This window comes from Oreochromis aureus, linkage group 6, assembly GCF_013358895.1.
Source record: "Oreochromis aureus strain Israel breed Guangdong linkage group 6, ZZ_aureus, whole genome shotgun sequence".
In the NCBI taxonomy this organism is placed as follows: Eukaryota; Metazoa; Chordata; class Actinopteri; order Cichliformes; family Cichlidae; genus Oreochromis; species Oreochromis aureus.
Genome location: NC_052947.1, coordinates 18113431 through 18130210, shown reverse-complemented (window position 1 = coordinate 18130210; position 16780 = coordinate 18113431). Strand labels below are relative to the sequence as shown.

The following is a 16780-nucleotide window of genomic DNA, read 5'->3' as shown; positions in this document are numbered from 1 at the left end:
CTTTTCTGAGTTTAAAGAGTATAAATTTGTTGCCGTTACGACTTAAAAATTATAATTAAAATGGAGAAGTAAACATTTACATGTTCAGCATGTGTGTTCAGTGTCCATAAAAGATATGGTTAATATCAGCAAAGAAAAATCATTTTTAATAGCATCTTTTCATGATGTACAAATAAATTAACAACAATAATAATAATAATAATAATAATAATGATAATAGAGAACCTGAGGAGAGTTAAAGAATTATTTTATTCACAATAACAATACGAACATTTAGAAGGCAGACTAAAACATGTATAAACACACACGGGGGAAATAAATACATCAGCCAATGTATTCAACGAGCTGCTGGAGCTGTTCACAGTTCTTCACAACTGCCGGCAGCGACAGCAAGGTCTGTGAGGCAAAAAGGAAAAAAGCGGTAAATTATCTCAAACATCCAAACACGCTGTGGTTTACAGAATATGTTCCATGGTATGAAACATTTCTCACCTCCCGAACTCTGTTGATCATCTTGTTTAACATCTGAAGCTCGTTCTCACTTTTCTGCTGATTGCTCTGATAGATGATTTGCTGTAAGAGATGAACATCCTCATGAACGCTCACATCAGCTGACCATTTAATGTTCCTCTAAGTCAATAAATGCAGTGTGAATGCTGATATGTAGTCAGGAATGCGATCGATGCTTACGTGTCTCTTTGCCCTTTCAAGAATTTTTACTTTGGCCTGCTCGGCTTCCTGAAGACTGGCCTTCAGTTTGTCCACCTACGAATCAAATGGAAGAAGTTCATGAGAAAAGAGGAGGGGAAAAAAAAAAAAAAAAACAACTTTATTTATAAGCACATTTAAAAATAGCAGCTGTACAAGTGCTGCAGCTTAAGTAACATACATAAAACCATAAAACTGATCTAAGAAGAAAACGTGAATAAATTAAAAAAAAAAAAAAAAAAAAAAAAATCTGAGCTCAGTCTTTTTAAAACTTGAAAACTATGGAAAAACATAATAAATAATGATTTTGATAAATCATACCTCTTTTAATAACTTGATGTTCTCTTCCATGAAATATTCCGGTTTAGTCGACTGGCCGCCAGCTTTCCTCAGTTCATCCCGAAGGAATTCAGACTCCACCTTCGACTGCTGGAGAGCGCGACGAAGCTCAGTAACTTCCCTTCTCAATTCCTGGAGAAAACGTTCATTTGCATTTAGACAATAAAAACTACAAGAACACAAAGTAGCTTAGAAACATTATCAGTATTATTTGGGTGCCTCACATTATTGTCAGTCTTCTGTTTATTTAGGATTTCCTGGGTTTCTTGCACTTCAACTATCAACTTAGCCAGAGTTTTCTCATCCTGAAAAAAAAATAAATAAATAAACCTTCAGCGTTTTTCTCTGCGTCGACAAATTTCCATCTGTCAGCCGTCCTCTGCACCCATCCTTGATCTTTCTTATCACATATGAAGTGAGGACAGAAGAGATGTCCAGCAAAAGTCATCCTTACCCAGGATTTCTGCTGCAGAGCCTGATTTCCCTTCTCAACCAGCTGATCCAGACGGCTGAGTTGATGCTTGAGCTCAAAAACCTCAGCTTCATGTCTGTTCTTTGCAGCCCGCTGCTCCACCTGCAGGCCACAGCTGGAATAACACATCACATATCAGTTGGTTTGCTTGTTTATTTTTTTTTTAAAGAAAAAAAGCAACAAGATAATTGGATTACATTTGATGTTAATGTCATGTGTACAAAACAACAACTTTTGAACAATTAATTCATTTCACACTTTGTTTTCTACACCACCAAAAGAGGCCAAAGCTTACACTTGGCTGTGCAGCTCCTCCAGCTGAGCGTCTCTGCGCTGCTGCACCAGCTTCAGAGTCCCGACGAGCTCGGCGACGGTGTTGCCTAGGCCAGCGAGCAGCTCTGCCAGGTCGCTCTGCTCCTCTTCCTCCGGTTGAATCTCGACTGTGCTCGTATTCTTTTTAGGAGTGATGGCTGCGATGCGGGTGAAGGCGCTCGTCTCGCTGAACAAAGTTTCACGCTGTGGCTCGAGAGTGTCTGAAGGGACTGAAGAGAGAGTAAAACTTAATTGTTGTTTATTTCTTTATTATTATCTGTACATTTTTTTAAATTACAGCCCCTGATGGCTGTGCAGATCAATTCCCACCTGAAAATGATTCCTATAAGCAAAAGATTGACCACAACCCCCTTTATCAAAGGGAAAAACAGGATGACATGAAGTGCATGTGTAGCTCATATATAAAAGTTGGTAAGAAAAGAAGCATTGAAGAAACATTTTTTAGATTATTATTAGATTACATATTATTGACGCCTTCTTGTTTTTTGGTACTGGACCACTAAGCCTTCAAACAATGAAATTAATACCTCCTTTTCATAAAGGAGACACATGCGACATGCTGAGCGCGTATTCAAATCATGTTTGAGACATTCAAATCACACTGCTCTCTGAGGGAATCTCAGCGTGACTATTTAAAGAGACTTGCTTGCAGCTGCTTAACAACATAACTACACTGGACCACATTACAAGTGAAGTAAAAACATTTTCAATTTGAATAGTTTGATCTTCATCAAACTACAGACAGCATAATCTGTATAAACAAACAGCCATACTTTCCATGTGAAAACACACAGTGATTATTCACAGGCCTGAAAAAGAAAGTGAACCTCCGTGCTAAAAACTTCCACAGAAGTCAAGTGTTTGTGGATTGTGGTTTGCAGGAGGTGTGCCTCAGTAACACGACAATGTAAAGTCTGGTTACTGAGAAAACCTGTTCTTCTTAACGAGGAGTCACAGCACCGTATATGAAGCGTTACAAGCTAGAAAAGCTGCTCATCGCTCCACAAGAGGATGCAAAGATCCCCATGGCAACTTGTAAGGCTAAAGAAAACCCCAAAAGTAGGAACAGAGAAATGAAATCTCATGTGTTGACTGGAAGATGCAGCAAAGGAATGTGCCGTTATGCAAACAAACAGTTCACTATGGGTCAATGTTATGTGGACAAATGAAATGACAAGACTGTCTGGAGGAAACATGCCATCACACACCACCAGGAGGGATCAGCCCGCATGCTACACTGTCTGACAGTTCAGGTATTGGCTCAGAGTCCTGACCTTAACCCAGCTGAGATGCGGAGGCATGACCTGAAGAGGGGTGCACAGTCAAAACATCTCACAAATACTGATCAACTGAAAGAGTGGAAGCTTCATTAGCAGTTACAATAACATCTGATGGAGGTTGCTACTAAAATGAGACTCTATAAGTAGGGATGGGTATCGAAAACCGGTTCTTGTTGAGAACCGGTTCCCACTGTTTCAATTCCTTGGAATTGTTTGCCATTTTTGCAATCGATTCCAGTCGCCCCAAATAACATCACCACGTTGTGGAGCGTCATTTACTCAAACGCTCAAAAGTTTGGTTATACTTTACTAGAATGGATGACAACGGGGCAACTTGCAATACTTGCAAAGTAGATATTTCATTTAAGGGAGGAAACTAGGGCTGCACGATTAATCGTTAAAAAAAATCGCGATCTCGATTCATACTTATGTGCGATCTCATTTCCAAATGACAACGATTTTTTTTTTTAAAAGAAAAAAAAAAAAAAGACGACGACGATTGTACCGCATTTTGATCCGGGACGTAATCAGCATGAAAACAAGCGCTCACTCTTCCTGCTCAACAAATGACAAGGGCGGAGCCTTATACCACGTGATACAGAAGCTGTGCCATGATGCTCAAATTGGCAGGGAAAAAAACAACGGAGAACACGTCAGGGATGACGAGAAAGTGACAGGAGAAAATTCGTCCCGGTCAACCAGCCAAACATCAATAACGGGAACCTTATACAGCGCTTCCCTACACACGTGGAACTCCCGCAGGCACAAAGAAATTACGGAGGCTATTACTTATCACCTGACCAAAGATATATCAACACTGTGCAAAACGAGGGATTTAGGAAAATGATCAACACCCTAGACAAACGCTACACAGTGCCGTCCTGCAACTATTTTTCTATTGTTGCACTACCTGCTCTATACACGCAGTGTCGAGCAACGGTGGAGACGGAATTACAAGCAGTACAACATTTTGCGGCAACCACAAAATGTGAGGCATTTATTGTTTTTATGTTTATTTATTGTTTTTATGTTCAGTTTCAACTGTTACGAAGTTGATGTGCAGTTAATAAGTGCAATAAATATTTATATTGGAAAAGAAAATCGTGAGAGAATCGTGATCTCAATTCTAAGCAAAAAAAATCGTGATTCTCATTTTATGCAAAATCGTGCAGCCCTAGAGGAAACACTACGAATATGCAAAAGCATTTGCTCACAAAACACGCGATAACCTTAAATGAATGTCGTGTTTTTAATTCCGCTCCGGACTCGTGAATCTCAACCCAGCAGCAGCGGTAACGTTTGCACGTCCTCTCCCGTTAATACGGCAGGTAAATAATCAAGTAACAGTGCATATTATGTTAGCGCGATCTGCCTTATTACAAAATCTGCCATTACTGTGCGCTGCATTTAGGTGACCATGATGAGAGAGGCAGACAGAGTCTGGCTGGCTCAGATGCTGGCAGTTCTCGCTGCAGTCTACCGGTAGCGTCTCCTTTCAGGCCAGGATAGACGAATGTCACCGAGCAGTGACTAAGTTTGTGGTCAAAGGCTTGCACCCATTCGCCACAGCAGATGCCCCCGATTTTCAGTAAGTGAATGTGTTTAATTGTAGGCAGGGACATTACTGGATATTCTTGTGTAATTGCTACAGAATAATTTATGTTATGTTACGAATATTTATTTTATTATTTTACATTTACAATTTTTTTCCCCCGGGGACCCTGTGACACCCCATTGAAGAGCCATAGGCTGGATCTCTTAAGGATCTCTTAAGATCTCACTGTTGGGTTTGTAAGGCCATGCTACTCCTAAATTTCTATCTTGTTCAAAGAGAAGATATAAAACAAAGTTCTAAGCTAATCGACCTTAGTGTTCTCCTTTTTTAAAAAGACTCGATAAGAGAATCGAATCGTTAAACAGAATCGAAAATGGAATCGGAATCGTGAAAATCTTATCAATACCCATCCCTATCTATAAGTGACTAAATTCAACCATGTTTTCCAGCTGTAACTCTGTGTTATTACCCAAAGAGCAATTAGAAAAAAGACATAGAAAGTCAGAATGATGAGAATGAGTAATCACAATCACAGTGCCTCCTGTTGTGTTTAGGATAAAAACAAATGCTGACATGTTATATTTTTTAAATAATCAATTAAAAAAGAAAAACTAGCATGTTTCTTATGAGTGAACTGACACACATGGGGTGAACAACAGTACCTGATTCAGCAGGATTGTCTGTTTTGACTTCCTCTCTCTCAGCAGTTGATGCCACCATGATGCTGTCGACTGACTGAGACTCTTCACAAATCTGTGGTTTCTGAAAAGTAAGACATTTAAATCCGAGTGGGAAAAGACATCCCTGCAGTACTGCACCTACAGCACCATTTCCATAGTACATGATGTTACAAGATGATTTATAAATGCTGTAAACTATTGCTTCTGATGTCCAAATTACAACTGCAAATGTCAAGAGCTCTTGACTACAACAACGCATTCTTTTAATTTCAAAGAAATTAAGCTTTGCATACTCTATGCATTTGCATTACTTGTTGCAGATCATCTGCACATACAGTGGAGTCCATATCAGGGTCCAATTAATCTAACACCTGTGAAATTTAGCTTCCAGCTGCATCATTTCACCATTACCAAAACTAGTAAGTTTATTTATTAAGCGCTTTTCGTAGACAGGCAGTCACAAAGCACTGTACACGAAGGTTAAAATAAACAGAGCATTAAAGTAGTAAAATAGACAATCTAAACAATACAAAAGGGTTAATTGTAACTACACTTTTAATGGGCTGTACAAAGCAAACGGAAAGGGAAAGAAGCCAGTAACATGAGCTCCATCCACAGACCTACAAAGGCAGATGAATGCATGACTGATGTGAAATCGAGTCCAAGCACATGAAACAGCGTGTGGAACAAAGTTCTGCTGGGTTCTGATTAGAGGCGGGTTTAAAAAAAATAAAAATTAGAAAAAGAAAAAAAAAAGATTTCACAATTTAAATCGAAATCCTGAAATTGATTTAAATATAGACATATTTTGCCAGAAATGTCAGAATCTCAGCTGAAAGCTCACAAAACCACCAAACAGAGAAAACATCAAAAGAATAAAGAGCAGGAAAAACAGGCTCTGCAAAACGATATAAACAAAGTGCGGATCCCTCCGTTTACAGATGCCGTCGAGTGCTAAAAGCCGGCATCAGGTAATGTTCATATGCTGATTCATGGTTTTCTTCAGTTTTTGATCTACTGCAGAATATCAAGGGGGTTATCTGCTATAACAGACCAGGCCAGGAAAAACTCCTTCATATTTTCTGTTTTATCCTCAGTAACCTTGACACGATGGCATCTGCTGTGATGCTTACACCTCTGATTAAGTCTCACAAGTGTCAGCTTTATTTTTATACCTAGATAGTTTACACTGAGTTTATAATTGCAGAGAAATAGTCAATTCGCTTAGGGCATGTCATTCTCAAGCAGGAACCTCAGAAAAGCCCCTGGGGCTTAACAGGTTAAATAAAAAAAAGTGCAATATTGTAACTGCTTTTGCATCTATTCTTAATTTCCCAAAAGATAAATTGAATTTAGTGGGTTCTTTCGACAGTACATACCCAAGATAAATGATCTTGGATTGTAATATTTCTGACCAAGTCAAAATCTAACTGAGTCGAATCAAACCTTGTGAATCAGAATTGAATCGGTTGTAGGAATCAGTGACAATACCCGGGCCTAGTTCTGATATTGTTTTACCTTTTCATCAAGTTCATCATGGAGCTTGTTGGTCAGTCCCCTCAGTGTGTGATGCAGCAAAGTGATTTCCGTGACCGCCTGAGCCATCTTCTCTTCAAGCTCCAGGTTTGCTGACCTGGCTCTGGACCTTGTGGCTTTAAGTTCTTCCTGCAAATTCCCATTCTCAAGCCTCCATCACACAAACACACAGAGGCAAGTTATCATTCAGTGTGCCAACAAAATGTTAAACATCATGAGAAGAATTTGCAATAAGATTTATTATTATAAACATAAGGCCCAGGGACCCAGAATAGGCCCGGCAAAAGACTCCAATCCAGAAAATATGTATGTGAGTATTAATCTTTGAACATTTTACAGTTTTTCCTGTTGATATAGACCTGCCCCCACAGCCATTCATACTACACCAGCGTAGTTAAGAACTAGAAAAGTGGGCTGTATGTAGCCCTCGATGTAAAATGAGTTTGACATCCCCAGACAGACAATTTGTTTAATGATAAATTTAATCCGATAGTTTTTTAAGGCTCAGTTTGGGCTTTTCAAGTACATCACCCTCAACGGCTTATTTATACTCACTTAAGTTGACAAACTTCTTTCTTCAGGTCCTCACACTGGATGTTCCTCTCCCGAAGGCTCTGCAGGTTTTCCCTCACCATACGCTCACTTTCTGCCATCTGCTCCCTCGCCAACTCATTCTCCATCTGTAGGAACTGATGCACACAGACAGCAGGAAAATTAAACCTAACATCCTCCCCTCAAGGAGAAGTCACATATTATTCCTGTAATAAGTGAACGCCTCATGCTTCTCTGGAGTTAAATGAGACAGATACCCTCTGTAATGCTCACCTCGTTCATTTCCCGCACACCACTGAGCTGTGTACAGACATCCTGGAGCTGCTGGATCTGCAGACTCTGAGACTGTGAGAGGGACTGCAGCTGACTGAGCTGCTCCTCACTCTGAGCCAGAGCCCGACTCAACTCGCACACCCGCTGCTTCGACTGACCCAGTGATGCCTCCAAGCTGGACAAGGTCAAAAAGAAAAAACACAGCAGTATTCGGTTATATACTGCAACATTTATGTAAAATTATAGTAAAAATGTAACCACTGGTTACATTTTTTTCTTTCCAAGTCTTCTTTTTTCGTTTTTTTTTTTTTTTATCCTTTACTATTAACCAACACTTACTCATTTGCTCGATCCTTAGCCTCTTGTTTGTCTTTCCACGACTCCTGCAATCTTAAATAAAAATAAAATAAGGCATATTTTAAAGCATGTGCTGCAATTCGGAGCTTTTTTTGCCTTTCAAAGTGTATCCTGTTAACAAGTAGCCACCAACCCAGTTTCACTTCATTTTTAAATTTCTAAGCTTGATTTCTGTCATCAATAAGTAGCATCATACTTTGTAGTCTCAGCAGCAAGGGCCTGCTCCAAGAAAGTGTAGGACGCCAGCGTGGAGGAAACTGTGGCAGACAGCTCCGTCACCTTCCTCTCTAGCTGACCCGTCTCTTCTTCTTTTTCAGTCAACTTCTCTCGCAGTACACCCATCTCTGGATTTATTTATTTTAAAAAAAAAAAAAAAAGTTGAAGTCCATTGGTTGTCAAGAAAGAAAGCATTTTGAAAAAGAGGGAGTGAAATAGCCAGAGAGTTATTTCAGTTTTTACCTGATGTCAGAATTGTCACCTGCAGATTTAAATCACCAATCTGTTCTCTGGCAGCTTGGAAATTCGAATGAGTTTCATTCAGTTCTTCTATAATCTGTTGAGGGGTTTTTTTAAGCAAATGAATAATTTTAATCAGACATGTTGACTACAGGTACAAGGCTGTAAATATCCTGAATACAACAGATGCCTTACCTGCTCTCGCTCTTCAACAGCTTGGTCTCTTGCAGAAATGTGCTCATCCCTCTCTCTCAAAGCAGCAGCAGCTTTCTCGTTCAGCTTCAGGAGCATGGGAGCAGTTTTCTGCAGAAGGCTCCTGATCATGAAGAGCTATAGACAGATGGCATTAGCATCAACGCATTAGCACATTTTAACAAAGCAGTAAATGCTCTAATAGTAAAGGCTGTATTAGAGCACCTTAAAATTCAACTAAACAACATTAGAACACATTAAATGGGCCGCAGACATAAATGTGAACGAACTTCAGATCTGAAACTGGCTTGCTGTCTATCAGTTGATTAGTGTAGTTCACACTGGATGAAGTACAATAAAACACCGAATTTTTAAAAAAGGAACAATGCAGGAAGAAAAAAAAATCTCACCACTAGATGGCAGTAGATTACAGCCAACTGAATTCTGTTTTCTTACACCACCAGCATAATTGTAGCTACAGTGGCCACTATAGGATATACATGTTTAAAAAATAAATCTGAAACAAACATAAAAAGACAAAATATCGAGCAGAACGACAGTGACTTCTGTGTCATCTTCATAATCTCCCTTTCTGCAATTCCTTCAATCTACTGTGCCAAGGAAACCGCCTCTCAGGAAACCGATAAAACATAGGTGTGATCTTTTATATCTTGAGTCTGAAGGTGCAGACAGAAAATGCAACTTGCCTCCATAGCACACGACACGAACGGCAACAAACAGATATGGAGCTCGTCTGAGTCTTTGGCGTGCTATGCATGTAGCCGGTCTATAGCCACATACATAAAACATGATTAGTTGATGTCCATCTCGGCCACTGTATTCAACATGGTAACACAGGGGCTTCCACAAACCAGCACATGCTCCTATGCATTTTATTTCCAGTTTTATGAGAGCATATCAATTTGTTGGAAGACATAATTATAAGATAATCAATGTATACTTATGAGTAATTATGAGAATAACCTAAAACAGCACTGTTGTATGTACAGGATGCTCATGTGGTGGATTTTACACCAAAGCCTCGTATTTTTAGAAACCCACAAATTACAACAGCAGTGATCACCATTCAAACGGAGCCACTGTGCTGCTACGAATGTCACACAGATTAAACTAAAAATGAAAACATAAGAATTGGAACCAAAACATTGGTTCTTTGTTTCTTTGCCATCATATAGAAACTGCTGTGATACATGTTCATTGACTGTCACAGTCCAAGGTTTTTAGTATGAGCGTACCTCTTTCATCAAAGCGGACTGTTCATCCATGGTTTCAGACAAAAGATCTGAAGCAGAGTCCAGGGTTGCATTATAAGCCTTGTTTAACCCCACCTGCATTATTAAAGACAAAAAAGAAACAAAGAAATGACACTCGCATATTACTTTGAATACAATTATTATTGAGCAGTTTATTTTTTGGCTTGTTTTCTGTACCAGTTCTGGATAGCTCTGGTTTAGGGCGGCCAGCAGCTCTTGCTGAGACCCCACACTCTTCTCCAGAAGTGCAATTTCTGTGGCGCAGTGTGTCCTCAGCTGTTCCATCGCACTGAAAGCCTGACAACACACAACCACACACACACACACACACACACACATTTAATACTCCTGGAACAAATAATCCTCTTAAACACACAGCCAGCATAACTTCTGCAGATATTTTTATATGTTCCAGAAAAACTGTTGGTCAGCTAAAGCAGAGGTGTGTACACAGTGAGCTATGTTCAACAGACAGAGGTTTTTTTCTGTGTCACAAAGGTGGGTCTCTTTTTAACCTGGCTAGATCACCATGGTAACTTATCCTAAACACATAACCTGGAAATGCAACATTTTAACTGATTCTAGTATGCTCTAAGTGCTACTTTTTGCTTAAATTGAAATAAACAGCAGCACTGAGCAATAACATAAACACCATTTAACGAATTTACCACATTAATGATTCTCTGCAGCATTACTCTGTTATCTTATTTTTAACACTAATGTCCATTTTACTGATATATTTTTCAATAACCTTTATAGATCTCCATTTCCCAATGCTCTGAGCACAACCTGCTCCAATCAGACATTCTTAATAGACTTATGCAGAAGACGAATGGCAGATAAATGCTCCCTTTAATGTGATTGTGAACAGAGTCTGAAGCAGGAAGCCTGGATTAACAAAGAAAGCTGAGAACCAGCTTCATCTCTCACTGGGGTTTTAGATTTTGTCAAGACAGCTAACGCAAAGAATGGCTGGCTGTATTAAACGCGCTTCATAGTACACCCTTCTCCTCAGGAGGTTACCGTTCCTCTGCATTTAGACTAAACAACTGAAACACCACAAAAGCACTTACTGCCTCCTTTGCTGTGAAGGCTTCTTCCATTTGAGTCCTCATGTCATTTCTCTGATGAAGAGCTTCTTTGACCTTCTGCATCATTCTGCTCTGTATGTCCTTTGATTTCTCAAGTAGAGACTTCATGTGCCCATACTAAAAACAACATGAGAAAAATATACCTCAACTCAACTGTAGCGCATAATCATGTTACACTAACAAATTAAGCCATAACTAGCTGATGAATAATTACAAAAACAAGCATACTGTTTAACTTGTATGAGACAGAATGAGGTAACATGTTGTACGTACATGTGAAATGAGGCTTTGATGGTCCTCTCTGACTATATCACCCATTTCATTCATGTTAGAGAGAGCAGCGTCCGTGTCACTTCTGACAGAAGTCTGTTGGGACAAATACACACACTTTACTCTTAGTAAAGAAAATACTGACTGTCTCAACACACACACACACACACACACACACACACACACACACACACACACACACACACACACACAATCCTTTAAAGTCAGTGAGATGTGTTTGAGCATTTTATCCCAGTTTACACAACATGAGCTGTGTGGTTGTTTGTGACTTACCATGGTGACCTTCATGTCTTGCAGACTCTGAATGAGGTTTTGTAGAGAACTCCCATCAAGCTCCAACTCCCCAATCCGACTCAAAGCCTCCACATACAGGTCTCTATACATTGTGGTCTAGTTATAAAAGATAAACAAATGACTACTTAAACTGTAATTCTTTGTTATAAAATGAGATCAGAGTTGAAAGCTTCTATTTGAGGAATATTTTAAGCTGTGAAATATACAAAGCCACTATAATAGAGACCAAAAATCTAAATATAGAGTAGAAAATGAGCATAACAGGTCCTCTTTAAACAAAATGCAGATGTCAACAGTTACCTGACTGAGTTCGGTGTGGTCTGTCTGCACGAGTTTCTCCCGGAGGTCTGAAGGAGCAGGGCCTGCAACCGGACATCCTTGTGCCCTCGCTGCAGTCAGCTGTTGCACCAGGGCCTCAACCATCATCATGCTAGACATTAACCTCTGTTCCAGCTCCTGTCTTGGGAGGGACTCTAGGCTGCCTGGAGGTAAACTGGAACACCAATGAAAGAATACTGAGAGGCAAACAAAGAAAATACTAAAAGCAGATTTAGCTTTATCTATACTCACAACTGCTGAATAAATGACCAATTTACAATGGGCACTTACTTCCAGAGGAGCGGGTTAGTCATAGTGCAGGAATCGGCCACAGAGAATTCTCTCTTCCTCTCAAACAGGCCAGAAGTATTGAGGCTGTGGTCAACCAGTTTCACAGGACTACTGCCCACACAGACACTGTGAGACTCTACAGGAGTAGCTTTGACTGGGGCAGGAGGTGGAGCAGGAGCAGAGACAGCAGCAGGGCCCATCTTTCCAGATGCCATCATGAGGAACTCTGCCATTTGTCGAAGCTGCTGCTGAAACGGACCATCGGAAATCAGCGGGAAATTCGGCAGCGGTTTCTCAGCTTCAGTCTGAGGCTCTGCACAGACTTTCTGTCCCAAATCCTTAACTGGCTCCTTGAGTGGGCTCAGACCAGGATTCTGACCTAAGGCTGTGGAGTTTAACAGAGGACGAGGCATTGGGCTTTCCAGTTGCTCCGCCCACAACCCAGCATGGTCAGCATTAAGAGGAGCAAACAATGTTTTCTCACCCTCAATAGCAGAGTCATCAGCTGCAAACTTGCCTTGAGCAGGATCCCCAAAAGTCTTTAAAAAAGACAGAGAAGCTCTCCTAACGGGACTAAACAGTCCCAACTGCAAAGCTGAGGCAACCGAGGGACACTCCGACAGCGCTTTCAGTACATCAGTAAGGTTCTCTGCATGAGATTTTTCTGCAGAGTTACAAAGAGCAGGTGCATTTCCAGATGAGCCAATGGCACTGTCTTTTTCCTCACTGGATTCAGTGGGTCCTGTGGTGGAGTTCACTTCAGAGACATGCTCCTCTTGATCTTGCTGTTGCATTTCCACAGCTGAAGGGCTCTCTGCTGAACCTGCAAGTTGGCTGCAGTCAGAAATCTGAGTATTCTGAACCACGAGAGGCAATGCACTGTCAGCAGGATTTACCGTACAGTTAAGCATTTCTTGCCCTTTGCATTTTACAGTTTCAGTATCCAAAGCTTTTAAAGATCCATTAGCCACCAGAGATCTGCTAACAGCTGATGGGTCAGTAGCTACCACAGCTTCACCATTGTTCTGTTGGCTGTTAGCATCTTCAAAGGCATCTTGACAACAATCATGTGTGATGGAAGTGAACACATAGTTTTCACTGAGGGGACAGATTACAATCTGGTCCTCAGGCAGAAGGGATGTCTTCTTCTTGGAAAATTGGGCCTCATCTAATTTTTCATCTTCAGCAGGAATAAAATAATCAGCTGTGACATCACCTTGGCTCCCAGCCTGGCTATCAGATACCACTGGGCTACCACTGTAGTGTCTGGCCATTACATCCTCAGTGCTGTCTGCCAATGCTTCCTGGGTAGTCAAAAGGCTGTCACATGGAGGTGCTGAATGAGTCTGAACATTACTGTATGGATGATCAAAGTGACCAATTGTATTATAATTTTGTAAATCACAGTCACCAGCTATTTCAGTTGAATCTATGGCATAGCCATGTGTCTCACTGCTGGTAACAGTATGGTTGGCTGGTAGAACAACTGACTCTTCTCTTGGAATTTCACTCTCTCCTCCAGTGCAGTCCAGTGATTTAAAGGTTACATCGGTCAGTCCATTAGCAGGTTTTTCTGAACCACGTGTTGTCTCAGATAAAGCCTTAATGACAGGATCAACACCACCATCGTGGCTACAGTATGGATGATCAGCATGTTCCTCTTGACACTGCTGGTCAAAGTCACCAAAGCAGTTAGTCAAATTTATACTGTCGTACTCTAGAGGAGCACCAAGCTCTTCCTTGGGCAGAGGAATCGTTTCATTGTGTAATCTGGTGGCATCTGAAACTTCCACCTCACCTCCATCACAAAGGAAGGATTTCCAAGTGAGATCTGCCTTTCCACTGCAGTCACTCTGAAAAGCTGTTGATTCTTCTGTGGCTTGTTTGTTATCCAGATCACAAGAAATCAGTGTAGTGCTGTCAGTTTCACAGGGAAGTGCTGCGCTGATGTTAACAGAGTAAGCGTCGCTCTTCTCGAGAACATGATAGGGATGTTCGATGTGATCAGAGCATGACTCCATTATCACACTGTCAGTGATGATGCCATCTTCAGATTCAGTGTTAGATGTACCCTGGTCTGTAGGTAAAATAATACTCTCCTCTGCATGCAGTAAAGAGCCTAATATCTCAACTTCACCACCAGCACAAGTGAAGGATTTAAATGTTATATCGGAAAGTCCACAAGCAATCTGAGTAGTTGTCATATCAGCTGTTGGAAGATTGGTTTGTATCGTTTTGGTGGATGGAGAAGAGTACAACTGGGGTTCTTGTTCACTCAGTGGAAGATCACCCTATTAATGAAAATAAGTAGTGGTTAAAAAACAGCACCCCGAAAAAAAAACAAATTACATTTGTAAGTATTAGTGTATACCCACCATTGTCATTTTGCCAGCATCGCTACTGATCTGGGATTTTGATCTGAACCTCGATGAGGGAGTCGACAAGTGCAGAATCTCATTGTCCAGACTTCTCAGAGGGGTACGCTCGCTGGATCGGCTGGAGAGCTACCATCAACAAAGGTTGAATTATTCACCATTAACTAATATGCTCAGATATAACACTGTACATTATGCACAACTGAGTACAAAAGTCTTACCAAGCCTTCCCCTGTGGAACTTGAACTCCTGGAAGCCATTACTCTGAAGTTCTCAGAAAACTATGTTTACAACTGGAGGACAAAATCAGGAAGACAAAAGATTTCATATTTTACCAATTTGATTTAAATGCGAATTAATCTATTTGGCTGTAAAATGTTCTGGCAAAACCAATATCTCCGCATTAAAATAGTTGGCTTTCCATACGAATGCTAAAACAGGGTCTTGCTCCTCATACTAGAGAATAATGTGATTTCAAGTTACGAAAGACAAACCCCAGTTTTCCTTGACTGCAAAAACTTTCCGGAATTTAATCACGATCACGAGACTTCAACAGTTTGTATAAGACAAGTTAGGTGGAACTTTTTAAACATTTCGTTTGTGCAGAGAGAGTCTGTTAAGTTCAAATTAGCCCCATCATAACCCCTTGTGTGGATGTTGTCTTCTTGTTATAAAGGTTTCTTCCGGAGCAGAAACGAAAGGAAAGGCGATTACAGCAAACAACCATGTTGCAGAGTTTAACTGTTGTTTTACGATAGAAAATGTGAGAATGTTCTTTAAAATCCTGCACAGAGATCTGCTTGTCATATCAAACTAGCTAAGAAGCTCACTTACTGACATGACGTTACGTATTGGCCTAGTTGACAAGAATAGGCCATTTAAAGCATCAATTTAATAACTCCGAAAATCAACTGAATGTAAGAAATTCACAGAAAGTGTTGCTAAGAGTGAATATTGCAAGGGCGTAAACTACAGTTTAAGAGAGCGGTACCAGTCGATAGCTAACCGTAAATTGCACTCACTCTAGTTAGATTTCTAACAGAAGCACTTAATTAATAGCTTAGCTGTCCGAGGCAAACGCCCTTAAATCATATAAAAGTATTTTACCTTGTAAACTTTACCAGCTAACTTCAACCAGCGTTTTAACAGAGACGAGGACAGGGTAAACAAATCTTGTATTGAACTACCATCCACCGCGTTTGATTCAAAAACACGAATAGCAGCACTGTTATTGGTCCATTTCTCTTCTTCGTTGGTTGAGAGAAGCACTAGATGGTTGAGCGCTGTACCTTTACTCACTGCTGCCTCCTTCGGGAAAATAATGTAATTGCTCCAGCATGTTCCTGTTGCTGACAGAAAATTGACACTTTTATGTTGGCTCTTAAGTATCTTTGTTTTGTTTTGCTTTGTTTTGTTTTATGACAGCGTTTTATTAAAACGTGTCTGCATAAAAAATAATATCTGACTCTTCAGTTATTTCCACTGCCTTCTTATTTATGGCTTTACAAGCTGGAAGCAATGTAGCTACATGGAAATATTACCCATAAATCACCCTTTTTTGGGAAACAAGTGTAAGAGCAGAGAGTGACACATACGCTCCATAAGTCTGGACAATGACACAGTTTTGTTTAGCTTTGGTGTCTACCAAACCACCCATCCACCCAAACAATATTTCAGTTCTTCTTTTAGCTGCATCCCACCATCTGCCTAGCATCTTCTTCTGTGTCATCAACAATGACCACACTGTAGTCAAAGTCAAAATAAGCTTCACTGTCAAAGACCATATGTACAGTCATACACAGGAATTTGAAACTGCAATGTTCCCATGCCCCTCAGTGTACACCAAAACAATATAAAGATAAAAAGATAAAAATAAAATAGAGTCTTATGTACAACACAACGCAATACTATACAATCTTATATAAACAGCAGAGTCCAACACAATCATAGTGATTGTGGGCAAGTTTCGGGGGGCTGAGGGGCGCAGTCAGTGAAAAGGCAATGGTGGTGTTTTGGGGGTGGAGGATTCAGAGGGAAGAGGTGAATGCAGGTCTGGAGTTCGTGTGCGTGAGAGCAGGGAGTGAATTCAGCATGCTGACAGCCTGATGGACGA

The 16780-nt window shown here is 40.5% G+C and overlaps 1 protein-coding gene across 1 annotated transcript; it reads right to left on the bottom strand.

The window, feature by feature from the left end:
* Positions 1–230: 230 nt before the first annotated feature.
* spag5 (sperm associated antigen 5) lies at positions 231–15906 on the bottom strand. The gene is made up of 25 exons (XM_031752315.2): positions 15775–15906; positions 14889–14960; positions 14668–14796; positions 12293–14583; positions 11984–12176; positions 11663–11779; positions 11372–11464; positions 11081–11215; positions 10185–10304; positions 9990–10082; positions 8737–8871; positions 8545–8638; positions 8282–8429; positions 8068–8118; positions 7729–7903; positions 7459–7592; positions 6886–7054; positions 5350–5449; positions 1815–2061; positions 1502–1634; positions 1272–1352; positions 1030–1179; positions 691–765; positions 493–573; positions 231–396 (listed from the first exon to the last, which is right to left on the bottom strand). The coding sequence occupies exons 2-25, from the start codon at positions 14925–14927 to the stop codon at positions 325–327; spliced, it is 5055 nt and encodes a 1684-aa protein (XP_031608175.1). The 5' UTR covers positions 14928–14960; positions 15775–15906; the 3' UTR covers positions 231–324.
* Between the last annotated feature and the right edge of the window lie 874 nt (positions 15907–16780).